The sequence below is a fragment of the Sinocyclocheilus rhinocerous genome, unplaced genomic scaffold, assembly GCF_001515625.1.
Source record: "Sinocyclocheilus rhinocerous isolate Xijiao unplaced genomic scaffold, SAMN03320098_v1.1 scaffold3180, whole genome shotgun sequence".
NCBI classification, from domain to species: Eukaryota; Metazoa; Chordata; class Actinopteri; order Cypriniformes; family Cyprinidae; genus Sinocyclocheilus; species Sinocyclocheilus rhinocerous.
In genome coordinates this window covers 72,590-98,197 of record NW_015630670.1, presented here as the reverse complement: position 1 = coordinate 98,197, position 25,608 = coordinate 72,590, and the positions used below count along the sequence as shown (strand labels likewise).

The window sequence follows — 25,608 nt, the reverse complement described above, 5'->3', positions numbered from 1 at the left end:
TACACCTCTCTTTATCTCCTTGCACTGGCTGCCGGTTGAGGCTCGCATCAAGTTCAAGACATTGATGCTTGCATATAGAACAGTCACAGGCTCAGCACCCGCCTACTTCCACTCACTATTACGAATCTACATCCCCTCCAGAAGTCTGAGATCCGCTAGTGAGCGACACCTCGTGGAACCATCACAAAGAGGCTCAAAATCACTTTCCAGAACATTCTCGTTCACCGTTCCTGGCTGGTGGAATGATCTTCCACCCCTATCCGGAATGCTGAATCCCTGACAATTTTCAAGCGACAGCTGAAAACTCATCTCTTTTGACGCTACTTGACTTCATCCTAAAAAAAAAAAAAACGTTGTGTAGCTCTTACTATCTAGCTAATAACTTGTAGATTAATTAGTAACTTGTTATATGCCAATCTATGGACCAGCGTCTCAGAAGAATAGATTCGCTGCTGAGAAAAATGCAACAACAACAGTGAACAGACTCAACGAATGGTTTGGTCGAACACACAACGTGTATTTGTGGTTTAACAGCACTCAACGGGTAAGTTGAATCAATGTGAATCAATGAAAACAGAAAGAAAAAAATATATATTTTCACAAATTAAATTCTTGTTTCTAAATGTTATCACTCTTTTGTTTTAGCAGGTTTCATGAACCTTTTCCCTCAATTTTCAACAAGGTAAGTTCTTTGTTCGTTCACTTTAACTCAGTAGTTGATTCACCCAAATAAAGGTTGAATATGAACACTTATGTTACCTTTGTCAACTTTTTTTTCTTTTTAGATCAATCAGTATTCAAGTATCAAAAACCCAATGTATGTATCACAGCTGTCACCACAACAGAAAATTAACACTTCTCAATGAAATAAAATAATGTCCTTCGATTTCAAAACCCTCAATTGCTCAGTCTTTCAAGAAAAACAGTTCTTCAAATAGTCCGTAGAGAGATATAAATGTCTTTTCTCTGTCAATGAGGAAAAAACGTCTCCAACCGAAAGAGGAAAAAAAAAAAGAAAGAAAAGTTATTCGATTTCCTACCATTCACAGGGTCAGAAAAACTTGTCTTTTGTTTCCACAGAAAATCCAAGAACAGACTCAAGGGAGGCTCGCCAGTCCAAACCCTCCTCAGAACCACCGGAAGGCCGGGACAAATCCAGAATGCAGGTACCGGAACATCTCGTCACATCAGACAGAGGACAGCAATCGAATTTGGAAAAGGACAGAACAACAAGGAATAAAAACCTGACCTTGAACAAGGTCACAAAAATATCATGAATATCTTCATTGTAACAACATACAATAAAGTGCTTAACTCATGAAAGTAAATTAATCACTATACATCATTCATATTACACAGAACTTGAGTATTTTGAATATACATACATGTATTTTTCAAATAAAGAATTTTTTTTTTTTTTATATATGCAATGTCTGTGACTATTTTTCCAACATAACACACTAATTAATATATTACTGACCACTTTTCGTCACATACTTGAGCACACAGTTAGCTGTTATGTAGCATTACAGGCATTACAGATTTTTTTCATACATAAATCACTCGCAATTTTAAATTTCTCTTGCTTTTTCAATACTAACGATACTAACGATTTGATTGGTAACGATTAACAAGGCAAATTGACTTACCAAGGAGATCGTTAAACTCAGAAAATTCCAGAACGGTGCAGGTACAGCACGTCCCCTTTAAATCCTTTTCTTTACCCTTTTTCCATCAAAAATACACTCCGTAAACACTTTAGCAACACTCTGTCGCTAGTAGAGTATATGTATATCACCATACACTTTTATATTTACAAGTTAAATGTCCGTTTCACTCACATTACAATATCAATGTCATTCACAACAAATGGAAAATAAAATGCGTCACTTCACTCACATCAATCCATCGATAAAATTCATCTAGAAGATTATTTTCTTTGTTTCCGTTCCCCGGATCGTCAGCGAACACCGCGCTCCTCAGGCATACGTGCACGATAGAGAGAGCTGCCTCTGATTCCACGAGCAAAACTCGTGCAAAACCCGGAAATCAATTTTTCCGCTGCGCCACATTCTGCGCTCTCATTGGCCCATCTCAAGTTCAAAACTGATCACTATTGGTCACATTAATAACCAAATAAAAATATATGTTTGTATAAAATTAATATTTCTTTTATTAATATACTTAAAGTAGTTTTCACATTATTACGTTATTATATTAATAACATTTTTTATTTCTGTTACTCTCTGGTAACCTTGGTTACACATGCACTTCAAAGGACCCCTCTGTCAAGCTCCTAAAGTTTGCAGAGGACACCACACTTATCGGCCTCATTCAGGACGGTGACGAGTCTGCTTACAGACAGGAGATTAAAGAGCTGGCTCTCTGGTGCAGTCTTAACCTGGAGTTTAACATGCTCAAAACTGTGGAGATGATCATGGACTTCAGGAGAAACCCCCCTGCACTCCCCCCGCTCACCATCATGGACAGCACTGTAATGACAGTGGAGACATTCAGGTTCCTGGGCACCACTATCTCTTAGGACTTGAAGTGGGACACGACACTCATATTGACTCCATTGTGAAAAAGGCCCAGCAGAGGTTGTATTTCCTTCGCCAGCTGAGGAAGTTCAACCTGCCACAGGAGCTGCTGACAGTTCTCCTCCGCCATCATTGAATCCATCCTCTGCACTTCAATAACTGTCTGGTTCAGCTCAGCTACCAAATCTGACCTCAGAAGACTACAGAGGATAGTCCGGACGTCTGAGCGAATCATTGGTACAACCCTCCCTATACAATTGTCAATCTGTATATTGTTATTCCCTATTTACTTGTTCTATTTTTATTCTTTTATTATCTGTGTTTTTGTCCTGTCACTGTCATTCTGTTGCACTGTAGAGCTTCTGTCACGAAAACAAATTCCTCTTATGTGTAAACATACCTGGCAATAAAGCTCATTCATGTACAAATTAATTCCAAAAATAAATATATATTTCTTTTTAGAATTAATTTGTACACAAAAAGATTAAGCAAAGCAAATTTGTTCATGTCTGAGATTCATTTTGGCATTTATCTCAATATCTCCATATATATATATCGAAAGACGATAATCATGTATCGACGATAGCTAGAGATATTGTCAAAAGCATCAAATATACAGCAATATACAGTATATATGTACAGACAACATATTGTTTATAAATCCCAATATATGGTTTATAGATCAGGCCTGTCTGAACGGCGCAAATGTGTTTTGTGTTACATGAATAAATCAAATGATGAAGAACAATGGATTGGAATAGTTTTCATTTTATATTACATAACACTGTAAGCCTTCTTTATGCTAGGCCTATTTTTTTAAAATAGCTTCAAAAAGTGGAGTGGGGACAAAATCAACTTTGTCAAAAAGTGGTGGGGATATGTTCCACCTGCAAATTATACCTACGCATTTACATACACACACAGGCTTGTCATAGTAAGCAAATATATTATGCAATCAATACTCCTTCACTTCTGGCAGATTACAACATTCTTTACATTTCACAACTTAAGAAAGAGTCCATACAATCAGTGTAATCCGTCCAAGTATACATTTATTAAAAACTGCAGTGTATAAATCACAACACTTTTTACACAATCTGTACACAGACATGTCAAATAGCAATTAGTGTTGAATGTGTTATTTAAAAATTGGCCATTGCATCATAATCGAATGTAGTGCTGGATCAGTACTGTAATTAACAAGACTTCTCATTTAACTTTTTCAAAAGGTACTTGTTTTTATTTTTCAATAGTTTTTTTTTTTCCAATGAGGTGCTCTTACAGCAATTTTTTGTTATTCATTAAATGATACAGATATATTACCAAAAAACCATACAAAAGAAGAGAAAAAAAAATGTACATCCAAATAATATTAAACACAAAAGTCCTTGTCGTCTTTCCTCATTTCAATAAACCATTCATGCCCCAAAAAGCCCTTTCAGACGGATACTGTACTACACAGAGGAGTTTCAATGGCAATGAAGTGAGGGTATTGTGAAACTGTGATTCTCTCAGCAATTGTCATGGTCAGAAGAGAATAGGGTAATCAGACCTGCAGTATCAGTGTTCTCCAGTATATCTCTCGTAGGCTTTGGCTTCTTAAACAGAGATGGAAGGTTTCGGATATGTACTTCCTTCTTAAACTGCTGTCCAAGGGGTTTCTATCAGTACACACACAAACATTTCAATCAAATAAAATTGCATACAGTTAAATAGACATTACTTCATTATAGCAGACCAGGAAATAATTGCGCACATTACACAAAGAATTGTACTAATTTTGCAATGTAAAAAATATATATATTTTTTAATAACCACATTCTTCTAGGTCAGTGGTTCTCAAACATTTTAGTCGTGTACCGCCCAGGCATTTAACATCCTTCTCTGTACCCCCCCCCCACACACTAGTCACAAAGTATTTTGAAAAAGTGCACATGTAACATATACCCTTGTAATATACCTACCTTTTATGAAACACAATTTGTATGCAACCTATTGTATATTTTTAAATAAATGACTGTTTAATGAGATGGGTGTGCTTGATATGATAACTGCGATGATGTTTGGCTGTATCGGAGAGAGTCTGAGTCTTAAATCGTTTTCTGTGGACAGTCTGTCGATATTGTTGTTTATGCCAGTATAAGTGCTGAGAACACAAAGGTACGTTGTCGCGAAGGGCATCAAAGTCTTTACAGTGCAATTTGCAGTAAGGGTAAAAATCTTTGTGAGGCAGGTGCCACAAAACCTGCCACCCGGAGGCAGCTCCCAATCGGAGATGCATGTGAACAAACTGACGATGCAACCCGGGTCTCCTTTTATTCTTTTTTTTTTTTTTACCTGTTTGGCACACAATATATAACCTGCTGTTTTTTTTTTTTTTTACTAGTGGGAGCCACAACGGTACACATTAACCACATGCTTTTCACCTGCCTAAAGATACCTCGCTGCTACTGGACACTCTGATTGATGCACATGTTAAAATTGACAATGCAACCCTCCTCTCCTTCTATACTTTTAAGCCTACCTATTTGCCTTAAATATTTTTTCCTTTTATTCCATAAAGGAGCGCGTGTCCCATGGTAGCCTACTGTACACATACTGTAAGTGGGTATGAATTACAGATGTGGCCTTTAAGAATGCATATTTTCACATGGCAGCACGCAATTCGTCATGCGTAATCATGGAGCTCCCTGCAGGCGCTTTTTCATTTTTAAAACATTGTTGTGCTTCACACAATATCCACCAGGTGGCCTAAGGAACAACATTCTGTAGTTAAACAATTTGACGTCATTAACAATGGCCTATATTGTTGAACTATTGTGTTTCAAACGACGGAGATGTGATCATGTTCAGGAAACAGTCATGATTAGTTCGTTTGTTTCTACAACAATGCATCGTACTATGGTGGTTAATCAACGAGTTACGTCATTGTATGGGAAACACACCCCAGATCAGACTCCTTTTGATGAGAATTCATTTTCTGACACTGTCTGGTAGTTCAATGCATGAAATAGCCTATTTATATTAGAATATCACTTTAAAATATAATTCACCCAAATATTTAGTAAAAAGAACTTGGAAAACCCATTTAGGCTACATTTTCATTATTTGTAAACACACACTTTATTGCGCTTTCCGCAGGCCCTGGCAATATGTAGGCTACTATGTATAGCTAGTCAAGTCAGCACGCTGATTTAATTAGTCTTACTAAAAGTTAATTAAAAAACAACGATTTGAGTGATGCAAAAGTGGTCATTCATGCATATCTGCATAAAGTTTTATATTTTGTTTTTGATTTTGTTTACTTCAATTCCACATTTCAAGCTACCTAATATACAAAAGTAGCTATAGCCTATGAATGATGTTCTATTTATGACCAAAAACAACTATTTAAGTTCAAATGCTATTATAAGAAAATAATCCAAGTGAACGCGCATGTGCGCTCATCCAAGGCTAATTTATCATGTCAGAATTAAAACACTATAGCAATGCCACTCAGTCAGGTGTGCCAACTCTTATTTATAAACCGCAATATTTCATACCAAATAAATAAACAATTCCTTTCTAAAACTGTGTCTGTAATATTTTTTTAGGATTTTTGAGAGATTCAAGGTCGATATGTTGCTCTGAATAATTTTTACCTTTCTTTTGATTGAAAATTATTTTATAATTTCCATATTTTATTTTCAAGTGTTTTGAATGTATTTCTCTTCTTGCTTATTTCATAATCTTTAATGGTGTATTTTGATGTTTTATTTGTTTAGGCTATGTAAAGCACTTTAACATTTAAAGGCGATAGAAAATAAAGATGATTATTAATATATTATTATTATTATGAAATTATAAAATTGGCTAGCTGTAGTTTTCTTATTAAAATCATTGAAATATATAAATGTCAATGTCAGATAGGCCTAAGTCACTAGGCTTGTATTTTATGAATACATTCATAAATAATGTAGGCTAAAATACAGGTGAATAAAGCAAAATGTTTACAAAAATGATAAACATTATAGCTATAAACACAGCTATAGGTTATTTTAGTTCCCTTCTAAAATATATTTTTATTTGATCAAAAAAGCAGCCTTTCAACTTTTTCCTGTCAAAAAAGACGCCAAGTGTGAACACGCCCTTAGAGAGGAAACTGTTACTCCGTAATTTATGGTCATACAGACAGAAGCAAAACATAATTAAAAACTGTAAAGCCTTTGCAAAATAAAGAAAACGTGCAGGATGCCGCTTAATTTTTGCTGTCTCGGTTTCCATTCCGTGAACTTCAAGCACATCACAAAGACACTCAGCACATTTCTTTCTTTCGCTTTTTAAATAAATTATTTAAGTGTAATATATTTCATGCATAGGCTTATATATTTCTTTTTATTTCTATAGTTTTATTCAGTTTTCTCTGCTCAGAAACAGATGCGGTTTTATTTAGTTTTATTCTCTGTTTTATACCATTTTATTACAACAGTAAAGTGATTCTTAAATTATCCTTAAAATATAAGAAATAAAAGAATCCATACAGGCCTACAGTTGCTTTATGTTTGTTTTTTATGTTTTTTCATCTTCAGAAATAATAAAATAAAACAATGTTTGACGGTTATTGGCTAGAGCGATGCATTGATAATCTGAGCTAAAGTCTGAGCTGAACAACAAGCTTAAGCGTGACAAGTAGCGTGACAAAAATTCGCAAGTTTACAGAGATTTTTTTCGTCTTCTCTGTGTTCATGCAAAATTATCTGAACTAAATGAACATATTTTAACAGGTTTCCATTCTAGCTTTTAAAATAAATGCTTTCAAACAGGAACAAATAAACACCAACAAAACTACCAATCACTAAAAAAAATACCCCCCCAAAAATTGAGCGTCAACCGCTTATGACGTCATTGTTGGTGCCGTGCCAGCACACGGTGCTCAAAATTAGGCAAAACCATTGTTAAATGTGTTAAAGACTGACAAATGTAAAAGGAAAACAGTCATTTGTATTATTGGTTTTATTTTGTGTTTATTATGATTAAATTAGGTTTTGTGTTTATAAAATATGTCTATTGTATATATGTAAAGAGTATAGTTGAAAATGTATTGTTTTAAAAAAGGCCTATAAAAAGGGAGGCCAGACTCACATTTATCACTTGTTAACCAAGTCGAATGCGAGCGTGCATCAGTAGTACCGTGAGCAACCCCCATCAAAGCGAGTATATTGAAGATACCCTTTGTGTGTATATATTTTGTATATAACTTTTTCATATTTATTTTCCAGTTTCTTGTTTCTTTGTTACTTTGCATTTTTGTGTCTTTGGTGATTACACTGTATATATTTCTTCACGCCATCATTCGTGGACTTTTATATTTATCTGCGGTGCTGTAAATAAACTACACCTTGCACGAAAGTGCTATTGTGGGTAGAGCCATCATTTTTACATCTTTTACGGACACTTTCTACATCCCCAAGCGAGTTGGTGGTTCTCGCAATATCACATTTGGTGGCAGTGGTGGGATGGCTACCCGCAAGATAGTGCCGAAAAGCAAAAGAACCCGAGGTAGATTATGATCACGGGCGAAAGTGGTTGCGGTATGGGACACCGCAGAGTCGACGGAGGATGAAGGGGGAGCGGAGGCATTTCCAAAGGCTTCATCTGAGTCCCACACACCATCAAGGTCACACATGTTACTTGTTTAATTGTTTCTAGATGTTGTAGACTCATTGTCTTGCACCTCGCACACACCATTCCATGGGCTGGTCACTTGGGACAGCATAAAACATACACTCACATCAATTCACGTTTTCATTGGCCTTCATTTTACACTGACGTACAGACATACTGCAACACATGTGCAACATGTCAGTGCTGTGTCCCAGCGGGGCCGAGTGCCCTTGTACCCTCTCCCTGTTATTTCTACTCCCTTCAGGCGTATCACAATGGATATTGTGGGGCCACTTGAGAGGAGCAGTGCAGGACACCAATACATCCTGGTGATATGTGACTACGCAACCAGGTACCCTGAGGCCTTCCCACTCCATTCCATTAACACCCCAAAGATCATCCAAGCCCTTGTACTACTGTTCTCCAGGGTGGGAATCCCTGAAGAGATTCTAATAGACCAAGGGACAAATTTCACCTCGGCAACTTCATCGCCAGTTGGGCATCACCGCCATCAGAACCAGTGCATACCATCCACAAACAGACGGCTTGGTGGAGCGGTTCAACCAGACACTAAAGTACATGCTGCGGAAGTTTGTATCCGACACGGACGAAGTTCCTCAAGCTTCAACTAGTTTCTCCCCTTTTGAGCTCCTATATGGCTGGCAAGTGCAAGGACCCCTGGAGAATCCTGCCTACAGAAAAGATGAGAGGGGCATCGTCCAGTATGTTCTGAAGATGAGGGACCAGCTTGAACGCTATCAAAAACAGGCAAGAGAGAACCTGAAAGCAGCACAGAAAGCACAGAAGCACAGAAATTGTGTATTACGAGATGCACCATCCAGGTAAGGGGAAAGCTAAGTAGACGTATCACATCAACCTGCTCAAAGAATGGAAAGAGCCACCTGTGAGTCAAGGGATGACGATGATGGTGAAGGAAGTGACTGAGGTGATGGATGAGGAAACCGAGCCAGAGGCCAGGGCACAGAGAGAACCAGCTGAGGTGAACTTGGAGCACCTGCAGGATCCCAACAGAGCTCAGCTGCAAAGCCACCTGGAACAGTTCCCCGTTTTGTTCTGCCAGTGGCCGGGGAGGACAGAGTTAATCCACCACACGATCCCCCTCACTGACCCAACGCCATCAAGACAACGACCTTACAGAGTGCCAGAAAGTTCAGTAGAACCCCTGAAAGAAGAAGTGGAAATTATGTTGGAAATGGGAGTGATTGAGCCGTCCAGAAGCGAGTAGAGCAGTCCCGTAGTTATTGTCCCAAAGAAAGACGGAACGCTACGCGTCTGTATAGACTTCCGCAAGTTGAATGCCCAGACCCGTTTCGATGCTTACCCCATGCCGCAAATAGACGGCCTGCTGGAGAGAATTGGACAGGCCCGATATATTACCACCCTGGAGTATTGGCAGGTGCCCGTTGACTGATGGAGTCTAACTGTCTAACAGTTAGTCTGATGGAGTGGACTGAGGACTTGTGAGGCAGCTTTCAGAACTCTCAAAGAGAAGATCTGCAGCAGCCCAGTCCTACAAAGCCATGACTTCAACCAGAGATTCCTGGTCCAGGTAGATGCCTCAGCCACAGGAGTTGGGGCTGTCCTGGCCCAGGGGGAGGTGGGAGCAGAAAAAAACAGTAGTCTACATCAGCAGGAAGCTGTTGCCCAGGGAGACCAGGTACTCGACTGTGGAGAAGGAGTGTCTCACGATCAAGTGGTCCCTCGAAAGTCTAAGATATTATCTCCTGGGGAGGGAATTTGATCTGGAGACAGACCACCGGGCACTAACGTGGATACAGACAATGAAATACCACAACTCCAGAGTTATGAGGTGGTACCTGAGCCTCCAACCCTACAAATTCAAGGTGCGGCATAGACCAGGACAACAGAACATTGTTGCCGACTACCTGTCGTGGTACCTGGACAGTACGCGACCAAAAGAAGGGGGAGGTGATGTGATGAAGTAGTTTCCCCGCTAGGTGCAGCGCACACACATGCACACTCACCACACTGATTTCCCTTCCCCTCCATTTGGTTGCCAGCCGAGCAGGTGCACATGCCGTCTTGACAGCCCATGGACAGTTTCACACAATACATTTCCCTGTTCCAGATTCATCCCGATCAGTGTTGGGCAGTAACGCATTACTTAGTAATGCACTACTGTAATTTGATTACTTTTTTAGTAACGGAGTACTTTAACGCATTATAATTTTCAAAATAGTAATTAGAGTATAGTTACAAGCAGAGTTCTCCATACGTTACTGCCGCGTTACATTGCTGACAGAATGCAGTGTTTTATAATTTAAAGATTATAAAACGAGATTAAGAGCTCGCCTTAATGGTTTAAAACAAAAAGGCAATATTGCGACGTAAAGATGTTAACAGGTTTATTACTAAGGTGAAAATGAACATTTTTCTAGCTATTTCGTTCTTCTGGTTTGAAAAGCAAAGTGGAATATACATTATGATGTGAGGTAAATGCGGGCAGCCGTAGACTTGAAATATGAAAAGACTTTAAAATATTACAAAAACTTAGATATTGCATGGTGAAATGCATACCTAAATGAACAGATTTGGGAGGCAGCTCCATGTCCAAACTGTTGAATTTTACTTATTTTCAGTGGTCAACACAAATGTGGGTCACTTTGCATACAGATGGAGGGAATTTCAAGCTTCAAAATTATTTTGTTACTGCTCTTTCCATAAATAGCTGAACAATTAGTGAAAAGTGTAAAAAGCACGAGCACCATTGCAGAGTTCAAGGCTAAGCTGAATGCACAAGTGTTCATGTCTCCCAAAACGCATAACAGCAATGGGGCTAAAAAGCATGTTCACTTCTTGCTGTGATGATTTTGCAGCATTTAGTTCAGAAGAAGCATGTGCCACTACTCAAGAAAGTGTGCCAATTTCAGTTCCTAATGAACATTACACATCGTGTGCGTCTGATTAGAGTTAAGATGGGCAGCGTGGTAACCCAGGCACACATAGTCATAGGCCACTATTGTTAAGCCGGTTAAACACGAACAGGGTGCGCAGAGGTATGCAAATACATATGTTGACAGGCAGGTAGATGTGATTATGATCATTTGATAAAATGAAGAGAGCGCGCTGTACGTTTGAGATCATTTTACTTTGTTGACTGTTTCCTATCCCGACACGGAGACCGCTGAACGCGCCTCTTTAAATGGTTTCGTGGTGCTCGTTATTGTATTTTAAAACACTACTCATCTACATAGGCTATACATTTTCCTTAAAGCATCCCATTTTGACCCAGGGCTTGAAAACCTGTGCCTAGGCTAGTTAGGTCTATGCAGAAACTTGTGAACGATGCTCTTTGTTGTGGCATCACCGTTTAGTTGCATGCTCCTGGAAAACGTGTTGTCAGTGTCGGTCACAGCGCCATTTAATTGCTGTTTTGAATCCAGCAATTATTTATTTACAAATTATAAGCTCTGATTATGACAAGTGTGGTATAAAAGCTTTGTTTATTAGAGGAATATTTGGTTACCTGGAAAATCTTACATCGCGACCATGCTTTTGGATGCCGTTCGAGCCCATATAGCCTACATTTATGCGGCTTTGTTCTTGGTCACGAATTTCCACAAATTCAATAATATTTAGGCATTATTACTTTTCCTAAATCCTCACCGTCTAACCCTCTAATTTTGCAGGTTTATTTTATTGTCATTCACTTTTTATCACTGTTTTCACATCTCTTACTGTGGTAAACATGCGGAAGGGAAATGAAAGATTTCATGGCCATGAATTAAGAATTCGTTCGATGTATTAATTTGTTCCCTCATTTTAGTTAAATCATGGGTTAAGGAACAAAATTAATGAAACATGGACAGTGGCCACAAATTAATAAGTCGTAGGAACGAATTAACAAGTTGTAGGAATGAATAGCCTATCCTTCCGCAGTGTCCCGCAGCCCTGCAACCTTCACCCAATTGTTTCAAATATGAAACAATTATCTAGGGAAATGTGTCAATCACAGCCGCTCGCACGTGTTTTGCGCATGAGCCGCAGGCAGCCCAAAATTAAACGGCTTAATCGACCATCGATAGCTTTAATCGATTGCATCTCTTATCGACAATTAATCGATCATCAATTAATCGTTGACATCCCTAGTTCGGACTGAAGATTTTGATTGGACGAACATTTCTCGGTCCTACGCCTTCCACAGAATATGTAAATACATATAAATACATTTAGACCACTTAACTTAATGATTGCTATCGGGATTTTTGAAGGGGCAAGTGAAAGAGAATTTTACTTGCCTGACCGGACAACTAATCTGATTAAAACATCTAATTAGGGAAGCACCGAAAGTTCGGCAAGAATGATTCTAATTTTATTACATTCGGTGTAAACAGCAATTGATATTGGATAATCAACAGTAACAACAAGGTCACGCCAAGCTCACACAGCCTGTCTGTATGTGAAATAATCTCGAGGAGAAATCAAAACAAATGAATGCAACTGCACACAGAGGAAACATACTGCAGTAAATGTAACAGTTTTTATATTTATAACATATAGCCTAGTTAAGCAACATGACACGGCCAACAGAGTGAAGTTTAACCTGAAGTAGTGCTGGGCAATGATTAATCACATCCAAAATAAAAGTTTTTGTGTACATAATACATGTGTGTGTGTACTGTGTATATTTATTTGTATACATAAATACACACACATGCATGTATATATTTAAGAAAAATATGTTATGTTTATATATTAAAGGTAGGGATGTAACGATTCACTCAACTGACGCTTTGATTCACAATTTTGATTTCACAATTTTTTTCTTACAAAATGAGATTTAAGACAAATTATAAATTAAATGTGTCCTTTTATTATTGCTTGGACAAAATGCTGCACATTTCTTTGTCAAATTGAAATATAACACTATAATAATATACTAATATAGCACTTGCATATTATTGCTCTTTTGTTGGTTTTGCTCGCTTCTATTGTCCTCATTTGTAAGTCGCTTTGGACAAAAGCGTCTGCTAAACGACACAATTTAAATATAATGTAAATGTAAATAACAAAACCAAATTGAAATTTTAAAACAAACCCCAAATCAAAGGAATAAAAAACACAAATAAAAAAAATCTCTTCATATAAACAAAATAAGGCTTTGTCTGTGCTCTTTCCTTTTAAAATTAGAGGCAACCACTGCATTTTAATCTTGATCCAAACAAAGATGCTGCATACATGCAACATGAGCAGTTTTAAATCTAAATTAGATTGTATAATTTCGAAATTTGAAACAAAAACAGAATGGTTTGACTTCAGTTTTGTGAAACTATAAATAAAAATATCTGCATGAAACAGCAAAGCTGAATGAGATGCAGATTCACTCGCTGCCAGCAGGTGGCGCTTAAAGCTTTTCCTTGGTTTCCGCTGTAAAAAAAGCAGCGCTGAACTTATGAATTTTAATATGCATTATACATATTAATTAAAGAAAAATATGTTATGTATATATATTAAATATATTTATATATAATATAAATTATATGAATATAAATATATACATGTAAATATTTTCAAAATATATACTGTATGTGTGTGTCTTTATATATACATAATATACACAGTACACACACATATATTATGTACACAAATACTTTTATTTTGGATGCGATTAATCGTTGCCCAGCTCTACATTTTAGTACAATACTGTCAGTTGACTGTTTTTGCTCGATTTAGTTAACAAAAATATTGTCAAACCAAAGATCACAGCAGAACAGTTGCGCATCTCTGAGCAACAAACAACAGTGTTTTATTAGTCAAGTAAAGTTACCATTATTTATATAGCACTTTTTACAATGCAAATTGTGTCAAAGCAGCTTTACAGTATTAAATGGGGAAATAGTGTGCCTTTCTCCTCTGTGTCTTTCTCAGTAATCATTCATTACTGAATGATTCTGCGTTTTTGAATTAATCATAAGGTCTGCATGGAATTCTGTATCCCATAATACAAGTTGTTCTGACTGTTTAAATAGTCATTTAATTTTGGGTTTATTTTATTGGTTAAGATGCATCATGTGATTTAAGTGAGAGGTCATGGCCGCCATCTTATATTTAATTTCACAACAGCAGTGATGCAGCAGCAGATGTCTCCCTGATAAAAGCTATATTTCTGTTTATCGTCTATAAGTTTAATTGTTTACTGAATTTCATCTCTGTTAAAAAATAAGTATTTTATGCCATTTAAAAAGAAACATTTGTGGTGCATTTGAATAAGGTTGTTGTTTTCTCTCTTGTATTAATGCTAGATTTGCGGCTTTCTTTCCTAAAAATTACTTTTAGTCATACTTTATACTTAATTTATGTTTGCATTATAGTTTCACAAAAAATGATGTTGTGCAACTGAAGATTTCAAGTAAAACACTGGAAAAGAACTCCATCAGTTTCGACTTTTTCTTCAGTCCTCATCCTGTTTAACTATCTGTCGAGGTGCAACCTACTTGCAGCATGGACAGAATACAAGTACTAGACTTGACCTTATGCAAGGTTCAGACTACACGATATTTTTGTCGGTCACGATAGTCACTGTGCCAGATTACACGATTTTGACTCCTAAAATCTTGTTGTGTCGTGGACAAGAAACATGTCAGACTACACGTTGCTTCCCGACCATTCATCGCGTGCCGTCTTTAACGACGCGTGTGATGTCATAGAGAAGGCGGAACTAGCGACTGACTTCCGAAAACAAGAGTGTAAACATTGCTGAAGCGCTTTTGCTATAGTTCGCCAGCATTTTTCTTTCTTGGTTCTGTCGTGGTAGTCCCTTGATGACACATCATACAGGCAGGAATACTGTTGCCATTCGTTTTGCCATGTTTGAAACCTGTGTATGAAAGAGCTTCTGTGCTGCTATTGGTCAACGTCACCAATGTGACAGAACTCGTCGTGGACGACGGAAAAAAAATTAAACATGCTAGTCTTTCTGTCGTGATGCATTGCAGACGCGGAATCGATTGTCGTCCACTATGACACACTACACGAGCTGAAACGATGGAATCTTGCGTCCCGACGCCCATTGTCGTTTACGAATCCCCACGACACCCTACGTCAAGCAAATCGTGGCAAAATCGGGCTAAAATCGTGTAGTCAGAACTAAGGAAAAAAGACACTAACAATGTCAACCAATATTATCAAAAATGGAAAATAACTGGATCACGTGCAATGTGATGAGCACAGGTGACAATGTAAAGAAAGTAAAGAAAAGTGGCCATACCCCAACAGTGCCTGCAATGAGCCTTTTAAACTGCTCCCTCTTTTTCTTCTCTCCTGCCTTTGATACAGTGGATTGTATGGTCTTCTGATCAAACTGCTCCAGGGCCTCAACATGGATATCAGGGATCTGATTCATGATGAAACGCAGCTCATTGTATCGAGGCCTCTGTACAGAAACATCAGAATGAAAAACTACTAAATCATTGTTAATTACATTTTCTCACCAACGCGTTAAGTCACTACCATAATCATTTAAAGGTGCATTCAGTAGTACTTTAGCTAGTGTTAACATCACTGTTCTTTGTGTACTAAAAGTAAAACATACCACAGTGGTGTTACATGCCTCACCGCCATCTATGAGAATCAGAATGATCATCTCTGACTTACGTAAATTACACAGACACTAGTGAGCTATAGAGAGCAACATTTCAAGTGTCGAAACATCCTTTCAACACGACAAAATACATTAAAAGGGGTGACCTGCACCACATGCAATTAAAAATTTTTTTATAAAAAAAAAAAAAACTATGATACAGTCTTCATATTTTGCGTGAATATACACTTTTAAGATGACTTCACAAAAACAATTTATTTCTTATTGTGAAAAACTTTTTAAATTAACACCAAGCTACTGAAAACACCTTTGCTGATGGACGTGGTTACTGGCTACAAATTGCAGCCAAGATAAGGAACCATGGGAGGCCAGTGACAGTAAACTATATTTAAAAATTGTGATTAAATCACTGGTGTAGCCTTAAAAATGATTTGACATTAAACAAGTTCAGTATTGATCAGTCTAAACACATTCCTTCTAAACAGGAATTATAAACCCCAAATACAGTTCAATTAAATCATCCTTAAAGCATCTGCAGTAACAAAAGATACATAGGACTATGCAACTACATAGGAATAGACATCTGCTGGTACTTAGTAACATGATATATTGCAGTAATAAACATGTACAGTATCGTTATCGTGAGCACTTCAAAAGACTGCAAATAATTCTTGAAACCGTATTGTCTAGAGTTTTGAAATGCACAGAGCTTCTTTTTCATCAAAGGGTGAAATTATAAAACCGTATGCGGTGTAAAAATTGGGTCCAATTTACAGGTTGGTGTGACCAAAAAAGGCAAACAGGTTGAATGAGAATCTAAATTCACTCTCTGACCAGTAGGTGGTGCTTATGGAAGAGCAAAAATGCAGCGCTTACCCCTGTTGGCTCTGTAAACAAAGCTGCTTTGGACATCTCTGTGTTTCTGACACCCACTTGTCACAGAGTTGTCAAACAGTGTTTACATGTTTTCAAACAGCCACTTGAATTTTTGTATTTTGAATTTTTGTATTTGCTATGGTGTTTATCAAACAACAAATACACAAAGGCTCACACATTCCACAGCTCTGGAAAAAATTAAGAGATCACTGCAAAATTAGCTTCTCTGTTTCTCTGTTTTTACCATTTATAGGTATGTGTTTGAGTAAAATGAACTTTGATTAAAATGTTTGTTTTAATATATAATCTACTGAAAACATTTTTATCTGTACTGACAACTACTGACAAACACGTGTCATTTAGAGCATTTATTTGCAGAAAATGACAACTGGTCGAAATGACAAAAAATATGTAGTGTTTTCAAGTTTGAAACAACACAATAATAATGTTTTAACTTAGGAAGAGTTCAAAAATCAATATTTGGTGGAACAACCCTGATTTTCTTTATTTGATGGTTTGTGATCATCCATCTTCCTTTTGATCACATTCCAGAGATTTTCAGGTCTGAAGATTGGGCTGGCCATGACAGGGTCTTATTCTGGTGATCCTCCATCCACTTGATTGGCCTAGCTGTGTGGCACAGAGCATCGTCCTGCTGGAAAAACCAATCCTCAGAGTTGGGGGAACATTGTTAGAGCAGAAGGAAGCTATTTTTCTTCCAGGACAACCTTGTACGTGGCTTGATTCATGCGCCCTTTACAAAGACAAATGTGCCTGATTCCAGCCTTGCTGAAGCACCCCCAGATCATCACCGATCCTCTACCAAATTTAACATTGGGTGCGAGACACTGTGGATTGTAGGCCTCTCCAGGTAACCATCAGACGACCAGGTGTTGGGCAAAACTGAAAACTGGACTCATCAGAGATGGTCCTTCTGGTCATTTGCAAACCTCAGCCTGGCTCTCCTTTCTAGGCCCCTAGGAGCCTGTTTTGAGCCGTCCTTACCATGCACTTCACCCCAGCTGCTGTTTGCAATTCTTTTTGCAGGTCACTTGATGTCATCCTACAGTTGCTGAGTGACATTCGAATGAGTTGGTAGTCATCCCAGTCAGTGGAGTCATTTTCGCCCTCTTCTGGTCTGTAGCATTGTTTTCCACAATGTCTGCAGCTTGTCCTTGTTCTTATTAAACCCCATCTTTGAAATTTTAAAGATGGAAGCAACCTGACACTCACTGTATCCTTCTGCCAGTAAAGCCAGAATTTAACACTTCTTTTCCCCACTCAAAACTTTTCTTTTAAAAGTTTTTTGGCATGGCCAGTAGTTATTATTTGTTTCCATTTACTTTTGAGGTACTACTAGCACTGTTTTTGCCATCCAGATGGTCCTCTTGCTAGAGGATAGCGATGACCACAGCAGTGATTTTTATACATTTCCTCGTTAAATAAGATTTGGTTGAGGTGATCGCCTAATCAGTACTTCATTAAGCAGAATGAGGTGTGCCTGTGTTGGAATTCAACAGACACTGGAATGGCTGCCATACACATAGAGATGCTGATTTAATAAAAATTTGGAGTGGTCTCTTAAATGTTTCCAGAGCTGTATATTTTCATTTATATTTTGTTTATCATAGCCAGTAAGAGGACAAAAATGAAGTTTATCTTTTTGCGACTGCCAAATGACATATGTGCTTCCCAGACACATTCAAGATATCACAGCTGAGCTGGCATGACGCACTAGAGACTCGTAGATGAGCAAGGCCAGCTGAGTTAGCGCAGCATTGCAGCCTTCATGTTGTCCATGCATCTGCAGACCCTTCAGTACACTGGTGTAGAGCCATGTCACAGCATCCGGGAGAAGGTTACAGCCAAGCACCTGCAAATTAATTCATTCACATATAGACACGCAGTATTTTCATAAGGCAAAGGATTCAAAAGTTTAAAAAACTGTCATTTTTAGAATGCAATTCTAATTGATAACTGCAAACTAACAGAAATATTTTGGTGAATTGTCTGTTCTAGATAAAAAATTTCACTAAGAGGGAGAGATAGAAAAATCAGTACCTGTTTTAGCAAAGTCCAGCAAAGCACACTAGCACACCGTTGACAGTTTATAGTGTCTTTCCAGGAAAGGGAGTTAAAACATATAGTCAGGAGAGTCATATATATATCATAGTACAATCCAATGTTAGATGTGCGTCAGGGAGCGTCATCAGTGGAGCACGAGATGCGGTGATGATGATGTAAGTGACATTGTAGTTTAATGTTTTGTTAGTCTAGCCCACGAGACGTGCCGTTGCTGCCTTATTCATTCAAAATATTAGAGAAATATAGTAGCTCAATGCGTAGAAGATCTTGATTAGGTTAAAACCGAAACCAAGCCATTCACACAGAACGCATATTCAGCGCATTTTCTAGATGGACAGATATGATTGCTGCACTCACGTCACACAAGTGATGTAAAGCCACGCAAAGTTAAAACAGTTTAAACTTTTAGAAAACACGTCACGAATTTGTGGAGGTTTATTCCGTTTCACTGTATTTAATCTGCATATAAAACATTAGAAATTAGATATTTGTTTAATTTTTATTTTGCATTTGACTGTTAAAACAAAAAAAAAATTTGTTGTTTGTCTCAATAAATTGAGTTATTTTAAAAATACAGTGGTTAAACGTAAAAATTTTTTCTATTGCTCTTTGTTTTAAAAAAGGTTATATATTTGAAAAAGAATGTGTTTTTTGAACATTAAAGCATGTCAACATATTCTGTTACACCAAATACACAAAATAATGATCTTTAAAATAGCATCATATGACCCCTTTAATTCTACAAATAGCTCATAACTCGCCGATTTAGGAGAAAATCTTTAAAATAATGGGCGTGTTTAAGTCCTAAATTTAGGACACAAAGATAATTTTTTGCTCCAATAGTATTTCACAAAGCGTTTTAGCACTAAAACTAGCTCCTAAATCTGTGAAACGTTAAGAGTAGTGAAGAGGACTCCTAAGTCACTAAGACCAAGCCACAAACTATCCTACAATGGCTGTTGCCGGCAATCTGCCTCAGAACGTAAACATTTTAGAAACATTTGACTATAATGAGCTTTTAAAAAGGGTTAGGAGTAGTGAAGAGGACTCCTAAGTCACTAAGACCAAGCCACAAACTATCCTACAATGGCTGTTGCCGGCAATCTGCCTCAGAACGTAAACATTTTAGAAACATTTGACTATAATGAGCTTTTAAAAAGGTATCGCCTTTGGTTTTGGAGGTTATCCCAGCTCCAAATTTTCCTTTAATTATATCCTTGTTCTCATTAACCAGTTGGGCAAGAAGTAACAGCTGTTCTTGCGTCCAGTTTGCTTTTCTTTTACGTTTGCATGTCTTACTATCAGCCATGATTATTCTACTCTGTTAATTAAAAGGCTGTATATATGCATATTCACTAATTGTTTATGAGAAGCATACATGTAAGAGGCTGACAATTAGCTGAGCATATACTTGTTTAATTAGTGACACTTAGTCAGCATTTTAAAATCTTTATTTGAATGTGGCAATTAACATTTTTAATTCTGCAGCAGAGCAATGACATCTCCGATCATTATCTAGTCTCTGGTATGCTCTGTTTAGTCAAGGCTGCAAAATCAACTCCTTGTTACAAATATGGTAGAAATATCACTTCTACCACTAAAGTTTACTTTGTAAGTACACTTACTGATTTATCTAAACTCCTCACCATACCAGACAGCAAAAACTATAGACTCTCTTTTTTTTCTAGCACTTTGGAGACACAGTAGCTCATTTGATCATAAAGATCAAGGAGAACAGTCTGACACCATGATATAATGAACATATTTGCCCCCTATAAGAGCATCCAGAAAAATGGAGTGCACCTGGTAGAAAACAAAACTAGAGGTATTTCACATTGGGTGGAAGGATAGTATTTTTACCTATAGAAAGGCCTTAAAACAGCTAGATTTTTTTTACATTGACTCTTTTAGAACAAAACAAACACAACCTGAGGTATTTATTTGATATAGTGGCTAAATTAACAAGAAAAAAGCATAAACAGGTTCAGACATTTCCAAACAGCACAGCAGTAATAAAGAATGTCTTTACTTAAATCAAGCGTTCTCAAATTGGGGTCTGTGACCCATAGGCCTAAATTTAGGGTGATATGATTTTTGATGGAATCACAGAATTCAGTCAAAATGGATTTAAAGGGGTCATATGATGCTTTTTTAAAGATCATTATTTTGTGTATTTGGTGTAACAGAATATGTTGACATGCTTTAATGTTCAAAAAACACATTATTTTTCAAATACTGTACATTATTGTAGGTCCTCTATGCCCCGCCTCTCTCAAACGCTTCGTTTTCTACAAAGTCCCTCCTTACGACAAGCGCAGTCTGCTCTGATTGGCCAGCTGACCCAGTGCATTGTGATTGGCCGATCACACCACAAGCACTCGTCAAATGTAATACTTGTTTATTGAACTGTTGTATTAAATCAATATCACATTTGCAAACTCCCTTAATAATTATTAAAAGCGGTCACTCTCCTTATCACGATCTGTGGGTGCACAGAAAATGAGAGTGCACGAGTGAGTTTTCAAGACTCGAAAGCACGTGCAAATGATACGTTCCGTCATGTCATCGCGGTATAAGCGATGCGGGAACAACAACCTGCGGGAATGAGTAGAATTATTATTAAGTTAATATATGGGGCGTAACATTTCCGTCTCGCGCTTGAGGTATTCAGCCAATCACAATGCACTGGATAGCTGGCCAATCAGAGCAAATCTGGCTTTTCAGACCGATGAGCTTTGTAAAAATCTACGCGTTTCAGAAAGGCGGGGCATAGAGGAGAAACAATAATGTACAGTATGTGGAAAATAATGTGTTTTTTGAACTTTAAACCGCATAAACACATTACACCAAATACACAAAATGTTCTTTTTTAGCAACATCATATGACCCCTTTAATGCCTGTAGCTGTGACCTCTGTAAAACCTACTATTTTAGCCAGTCCCCATTTGCAATAAACAGAAGTTTAAGATATTGACATTTTTATTGCACCTCTCCCGCTCCATTTTATTGTACCTCTAGAGCTAAATATTTCAAATTAACATACCAGTCCACAGCACTGCTACCACTGTTCTGCACCTTAGTCCCTGTGCTTTTGAGCATAGCTGAAATATTTGCCATTCTTTATGCCAAGTTATAAATAACTGTCTTCAGCAAAAAAGAACAAGGAGGCATGGAAGAGACTCACCATCTACTTCCTCTTTGTTTGCAGATAGCTCTGGAAATTTTCTTGTAATGCAAGTCACACCTGGAAACATGTTAACAAAGTTTTTTTTTCTTTTGTATAGAAAATGTAATCAAACTTGAAAAGCTTCACAGGCATAAAGGTAACTTACTTAGAAGGTCCATGACTTCCCGTGTGACCAGCCGCAACAGCTGCTCTTCCACCACTTCCTGAGTGACATGGTTCTCTTCGTAGGCCTCATCCTCCTCCTGAGCACTAAAATATGAATAACAAGAATAAAATAAAATCAAATATACCTGCAAGCAGCAATTAAGGGGCCAAGCACAACAAAGGCAAAACAAGGAGGTAAGCAAGCAAGGCAGGGAGCATCCGACCAATTAAAAAATACTATCACGTGTAATGTGCAATTGCTTATCACTTTTGACCAATTGGTGGCACTACCACCAAAATGATCTGGTGTGGTCAGTGTTGGGTGAGAGTGACACAACATCCATTTGGGCATCATGCCATCAACTTAATGATAACTTGTACAGTGGTGGCCAAAATTATTAGAACACTATCATTTTGACCAGTTAAAAAATGGTTTTAAGTCCATTATTTCTATCTTTTCAAACAATATCAATATTTTCAAACAGCCATTTAGCTTTTTTTAATCACTATGGTGTTTATCAAATAACACAAAAACACCAAATACTTATTTACATCACTTGCTCACCAATGGATCTTCTGCAATGAATGGGTGTCTTCAGAATAAGGAAGATGCATTATTATGGATTATCAATATTTTGGCCAGATACAATAATTTAAAGATAAAACAAACTTAATTATGAATTTGTTTATTACAAACATACAGCATTTCACTTCACAAGATGTTAATTGATAGCCTGGAGTTGTGTTGATTACATGTAGATTATTGTGATGCTTTTAGCAGCAGTTTGAACTCTCATTCTGATGGCAACTATTAACTGCATAGGATCCATTGGTGAGTGATACAATCCATTGTTGAGTGATACAAGCGATATATTGCTAAATTTCTCCAAATCGGTTCCAATTAAGAAACAAATTCATCAATTCAATTTTCAGCAATTTTTCTTTTTTGGCTTAACTATTCCTTTAATATAGAAACTTTCCTCTATCTGAGTGCCAAATTTCATAACTTTTCAGCAAGTGGTTCTACGGGCTGCCATATAGACCTGGTATAGACATGGTAGAAGAAATTAACAAATATATTTGATGGTTTTGCATCTTCTGTGCTTGGCACATAATTTATAATATATATAGCTTCAGTTTTTTTGTTTGATTTTCTGTTCAGTGCACTATGGACAATCCAGCTGTTCTTCACCTCCTGCTGGAGCAGGGGGAGTGCTCCCTTGAGGACCATACACAGGATTTCTTGGACCTCGCCTACTACACTCATTTGCTGAATGACTGCCTGACGACATTTTATTTCATGGGAATTAACACCACTACGAAGGTGAAATTATCCGGGGAAGGTCCTCGAGGGAGCCTCGCTACTTTTGTGGAATGGGTGCTGGTGAACTCACTCACGTCTTCAATGCCAATGAGGAAGAATTGACCAGCCCCACTCACAAACCAGAGCCCAGTCAGTCTTCCACCAGCAAGACAGAGCTATCGCTTGAGCCCACAGCGGACGCGGAGCAGGAGCCTGCCGCGTCCAAAGCGCAAGAGGACATAGCGGATTATCGCCCCGGAGGCCGAGTCCAAATCCTCTGTGTCTTTGCTGGTTCTGTCCAGCCCTGACCCTTCTGACCTCTCAAGCTCCCATCCATCCTCCCTATCCCACCTCTGCCTCCTGGTTCTGTCGCTCTCTCAATCCCTAGTCTATTATCTGTCTATCCATCACTTCACTCTCTGTCCCTCTGGATCCTCAGGTATTATGCAAAAATCACTTTTATAAGATGTTTGAACACAGTTGTGTGGCCGCAGTGTGTGAAAACAACCAGCCTATAATAGTAAAAATCCACCCACTCATTTTTTATAATCCAATAAATCATAAACAGTCTCTGAACATGCGATTCCTGATTTCTGCCTACGATAATGATAATAATAAACTTTATTTTATATAGCGCCTTTAAAAGTAGCATCTCAAAGCGCTTTACATGCATATAAAAATATGAAGTTAAAAGATACACACAAAAGTACAGGCAGTAAAAAACTAACCAAACAATACAAAGCCAATATAATAAAAGACAAAGTCATCACATAAAAGCTACCCTAAAAAAGTAAGTTTTAAGGGATTATTTAAAAAACACTAAGGGATTCTGCATTCCTAATCTCAGAGGGTAGGGAATTCCTCAATGTAGGAGCCAATGAAGAGAACCCATAGTTTTTAGCAGAGTTGTTAGAACTGTTAAAGTGTCATGAAACCCTAAAACACATTTTTTGAGACGTTAACATATGAACAGGTTGCATATCAGTGAAAACAATAATAGCACTCGTTATGTCTATTATTAAGGTAAAAGTGGTTATTTTTTCATTTTTTGGAGCAATTTCGTTCTTCCGCTTCAAAAAGAAAAGTTGAACCAACGTCACGAAAAGTGACGTATATGCATTAATTTGCAGTGGTGATTGGCTGCCGTGGCTGGAGAGTATCAATTTTCCGTCATCAATTTTCCGAGCTTTGCTCAGTATTATTCATGAGAATGAAGTCTTACGATACAATCACTGAGCTGTATAATGCATGAGGTTGTATTACAGCGGAGAATTAAAATCTCATGAAAGAGCGTCTGCGCCGTCGGTTCACCTCTGTAAACACGACTGTAACAATATTTAATATGACAACATGTGGAGCGCGCATGAGAGAACGGTTTCTGTGCGAACGCCGCTACGAGTTAAACAACACTCGCTGCGCGTGTCATATCCGGACCAGAGCAAACGTGTTTCATTCATATTTCATATTCTCTGGAGCTCCAAACATGAACCAGCACCGTATCGCGTAGACGCACCGTAGACGCGCACATATCACGTCTTCTTCAAATTAAATGTGCGTTAATAAGGGCGCTGATACAGCTATTCGTCTGATTATGAACGAGATGACACACGATGGATTATTGTGACACACAGCAAACAATGATATATAGACCGAAAATTCAAAGAGTAAACAAAAAGTGAATGCCTTTATTCTTTCTTTTTTAAATATATTTTAATATTCATTTGTCTGTATAATGAGTGTGTTGTAGTTCTGTTTTATTGGTTGTTTTCTCCAGAGGCGTCATGCCCATTCAAAGTGAGGGGGCACGTGCCCCCTCAGATTTCTGAGCCAAGTGGATTTTGAATGCAGGTTCCAAAAGACAAAAAATAGCTGAATAATATTTTTTATATTTGATATAATCACACCAGTGTGATTAGATCGTTCAGTGCGGCACAGCATCAGCTGTTAAATTGGCGCTAAACCAGAGACAGACGCCTTTGTACAGCGCTTTTTGAGAGTGCCTGAACTCTGACTAGACTGAATGAAAGTGAAAGTGAAGAAAGTGAAGTGACATGTGGCCAAGTATGGTGACCCATACTCGGAATTTGTGCTCTGCATTTAACCCATCCAAGTGCACACACACACACGTAGTAGTAAACACACACACTGTGAACACACACCCGGAAAATGTTCTTTGATAATGTAAATGTTCTTTGCTCTCTGTAAAATGAAAGTGTTAATTAGTAACTTACAATATTGTTATTAAATT

General features: G+C 37.7%; 1 protein-coding gene and 1 long non-coding RNA gene across 2 annotated transcripts in view; both read right to left on the bottom strand.

The window, feature by feature from the left end:
• Positions 1 to 1,092: 1,092 nt before the first annotated feature.
• Positions 1,093 to 2,016, bottom strand: LOC107740707 (uncharacterized). The gene is made up of 3 exons (XR_001640107.1): positions 1,900 to 2,016; positions 1,650 to 1,725; positions 1,093 to 1,249 (listed from the first exon to the last, which is right to left on the bottom strand). It is a non-coding gene; the product is annotated as an uncharacterized LOC107740707 (long non-coding RNA).
• A 1,789-nt stretch (positions 2,017 to 3,805) lies between these two features.
• Positions 3,806 to 25,608, bottom strand: part of xpo5 (exportin 5) — a 90,088-nt gene continuing 68,285 nt past the window's right edge. The window contains exons 27-33 of the mRNA XM_016553214.1: positions 22,059 to 22,162; positions 21,911 to 21,970; positions 21,770 to 21,827; positions 18,703 to 18,817; positions 18,377 to 18,514; positions 15,433 to 15,597; positions 3,806 to 4,201 (exon numbers count right to left, since the gene is read on the bottom strand). Coding sequence (XP_016408700.1) covers positions 4,052 to 4,201; positions 15,433 to 15,597; positions 18,377 to 18,514; positions 18,703 to 18,817; positions 21,770 to 21,827; positions 21,911 to 21,970; positions 22,059 to 22,162 — 790 coding nt within the window. The 3' untranslated portion in view covers positions 3,806 to 4,051. The remainder of the gene's footprint in view (positions 4,202 to 15,432; positions 15,598 to 18,376; positions 18,515 to 18,702; positions 18,818 to 21,769; positions 21,828 to 21,910; positions 21,971 to 22,058; positions 22,163 to 25,608) is intronic.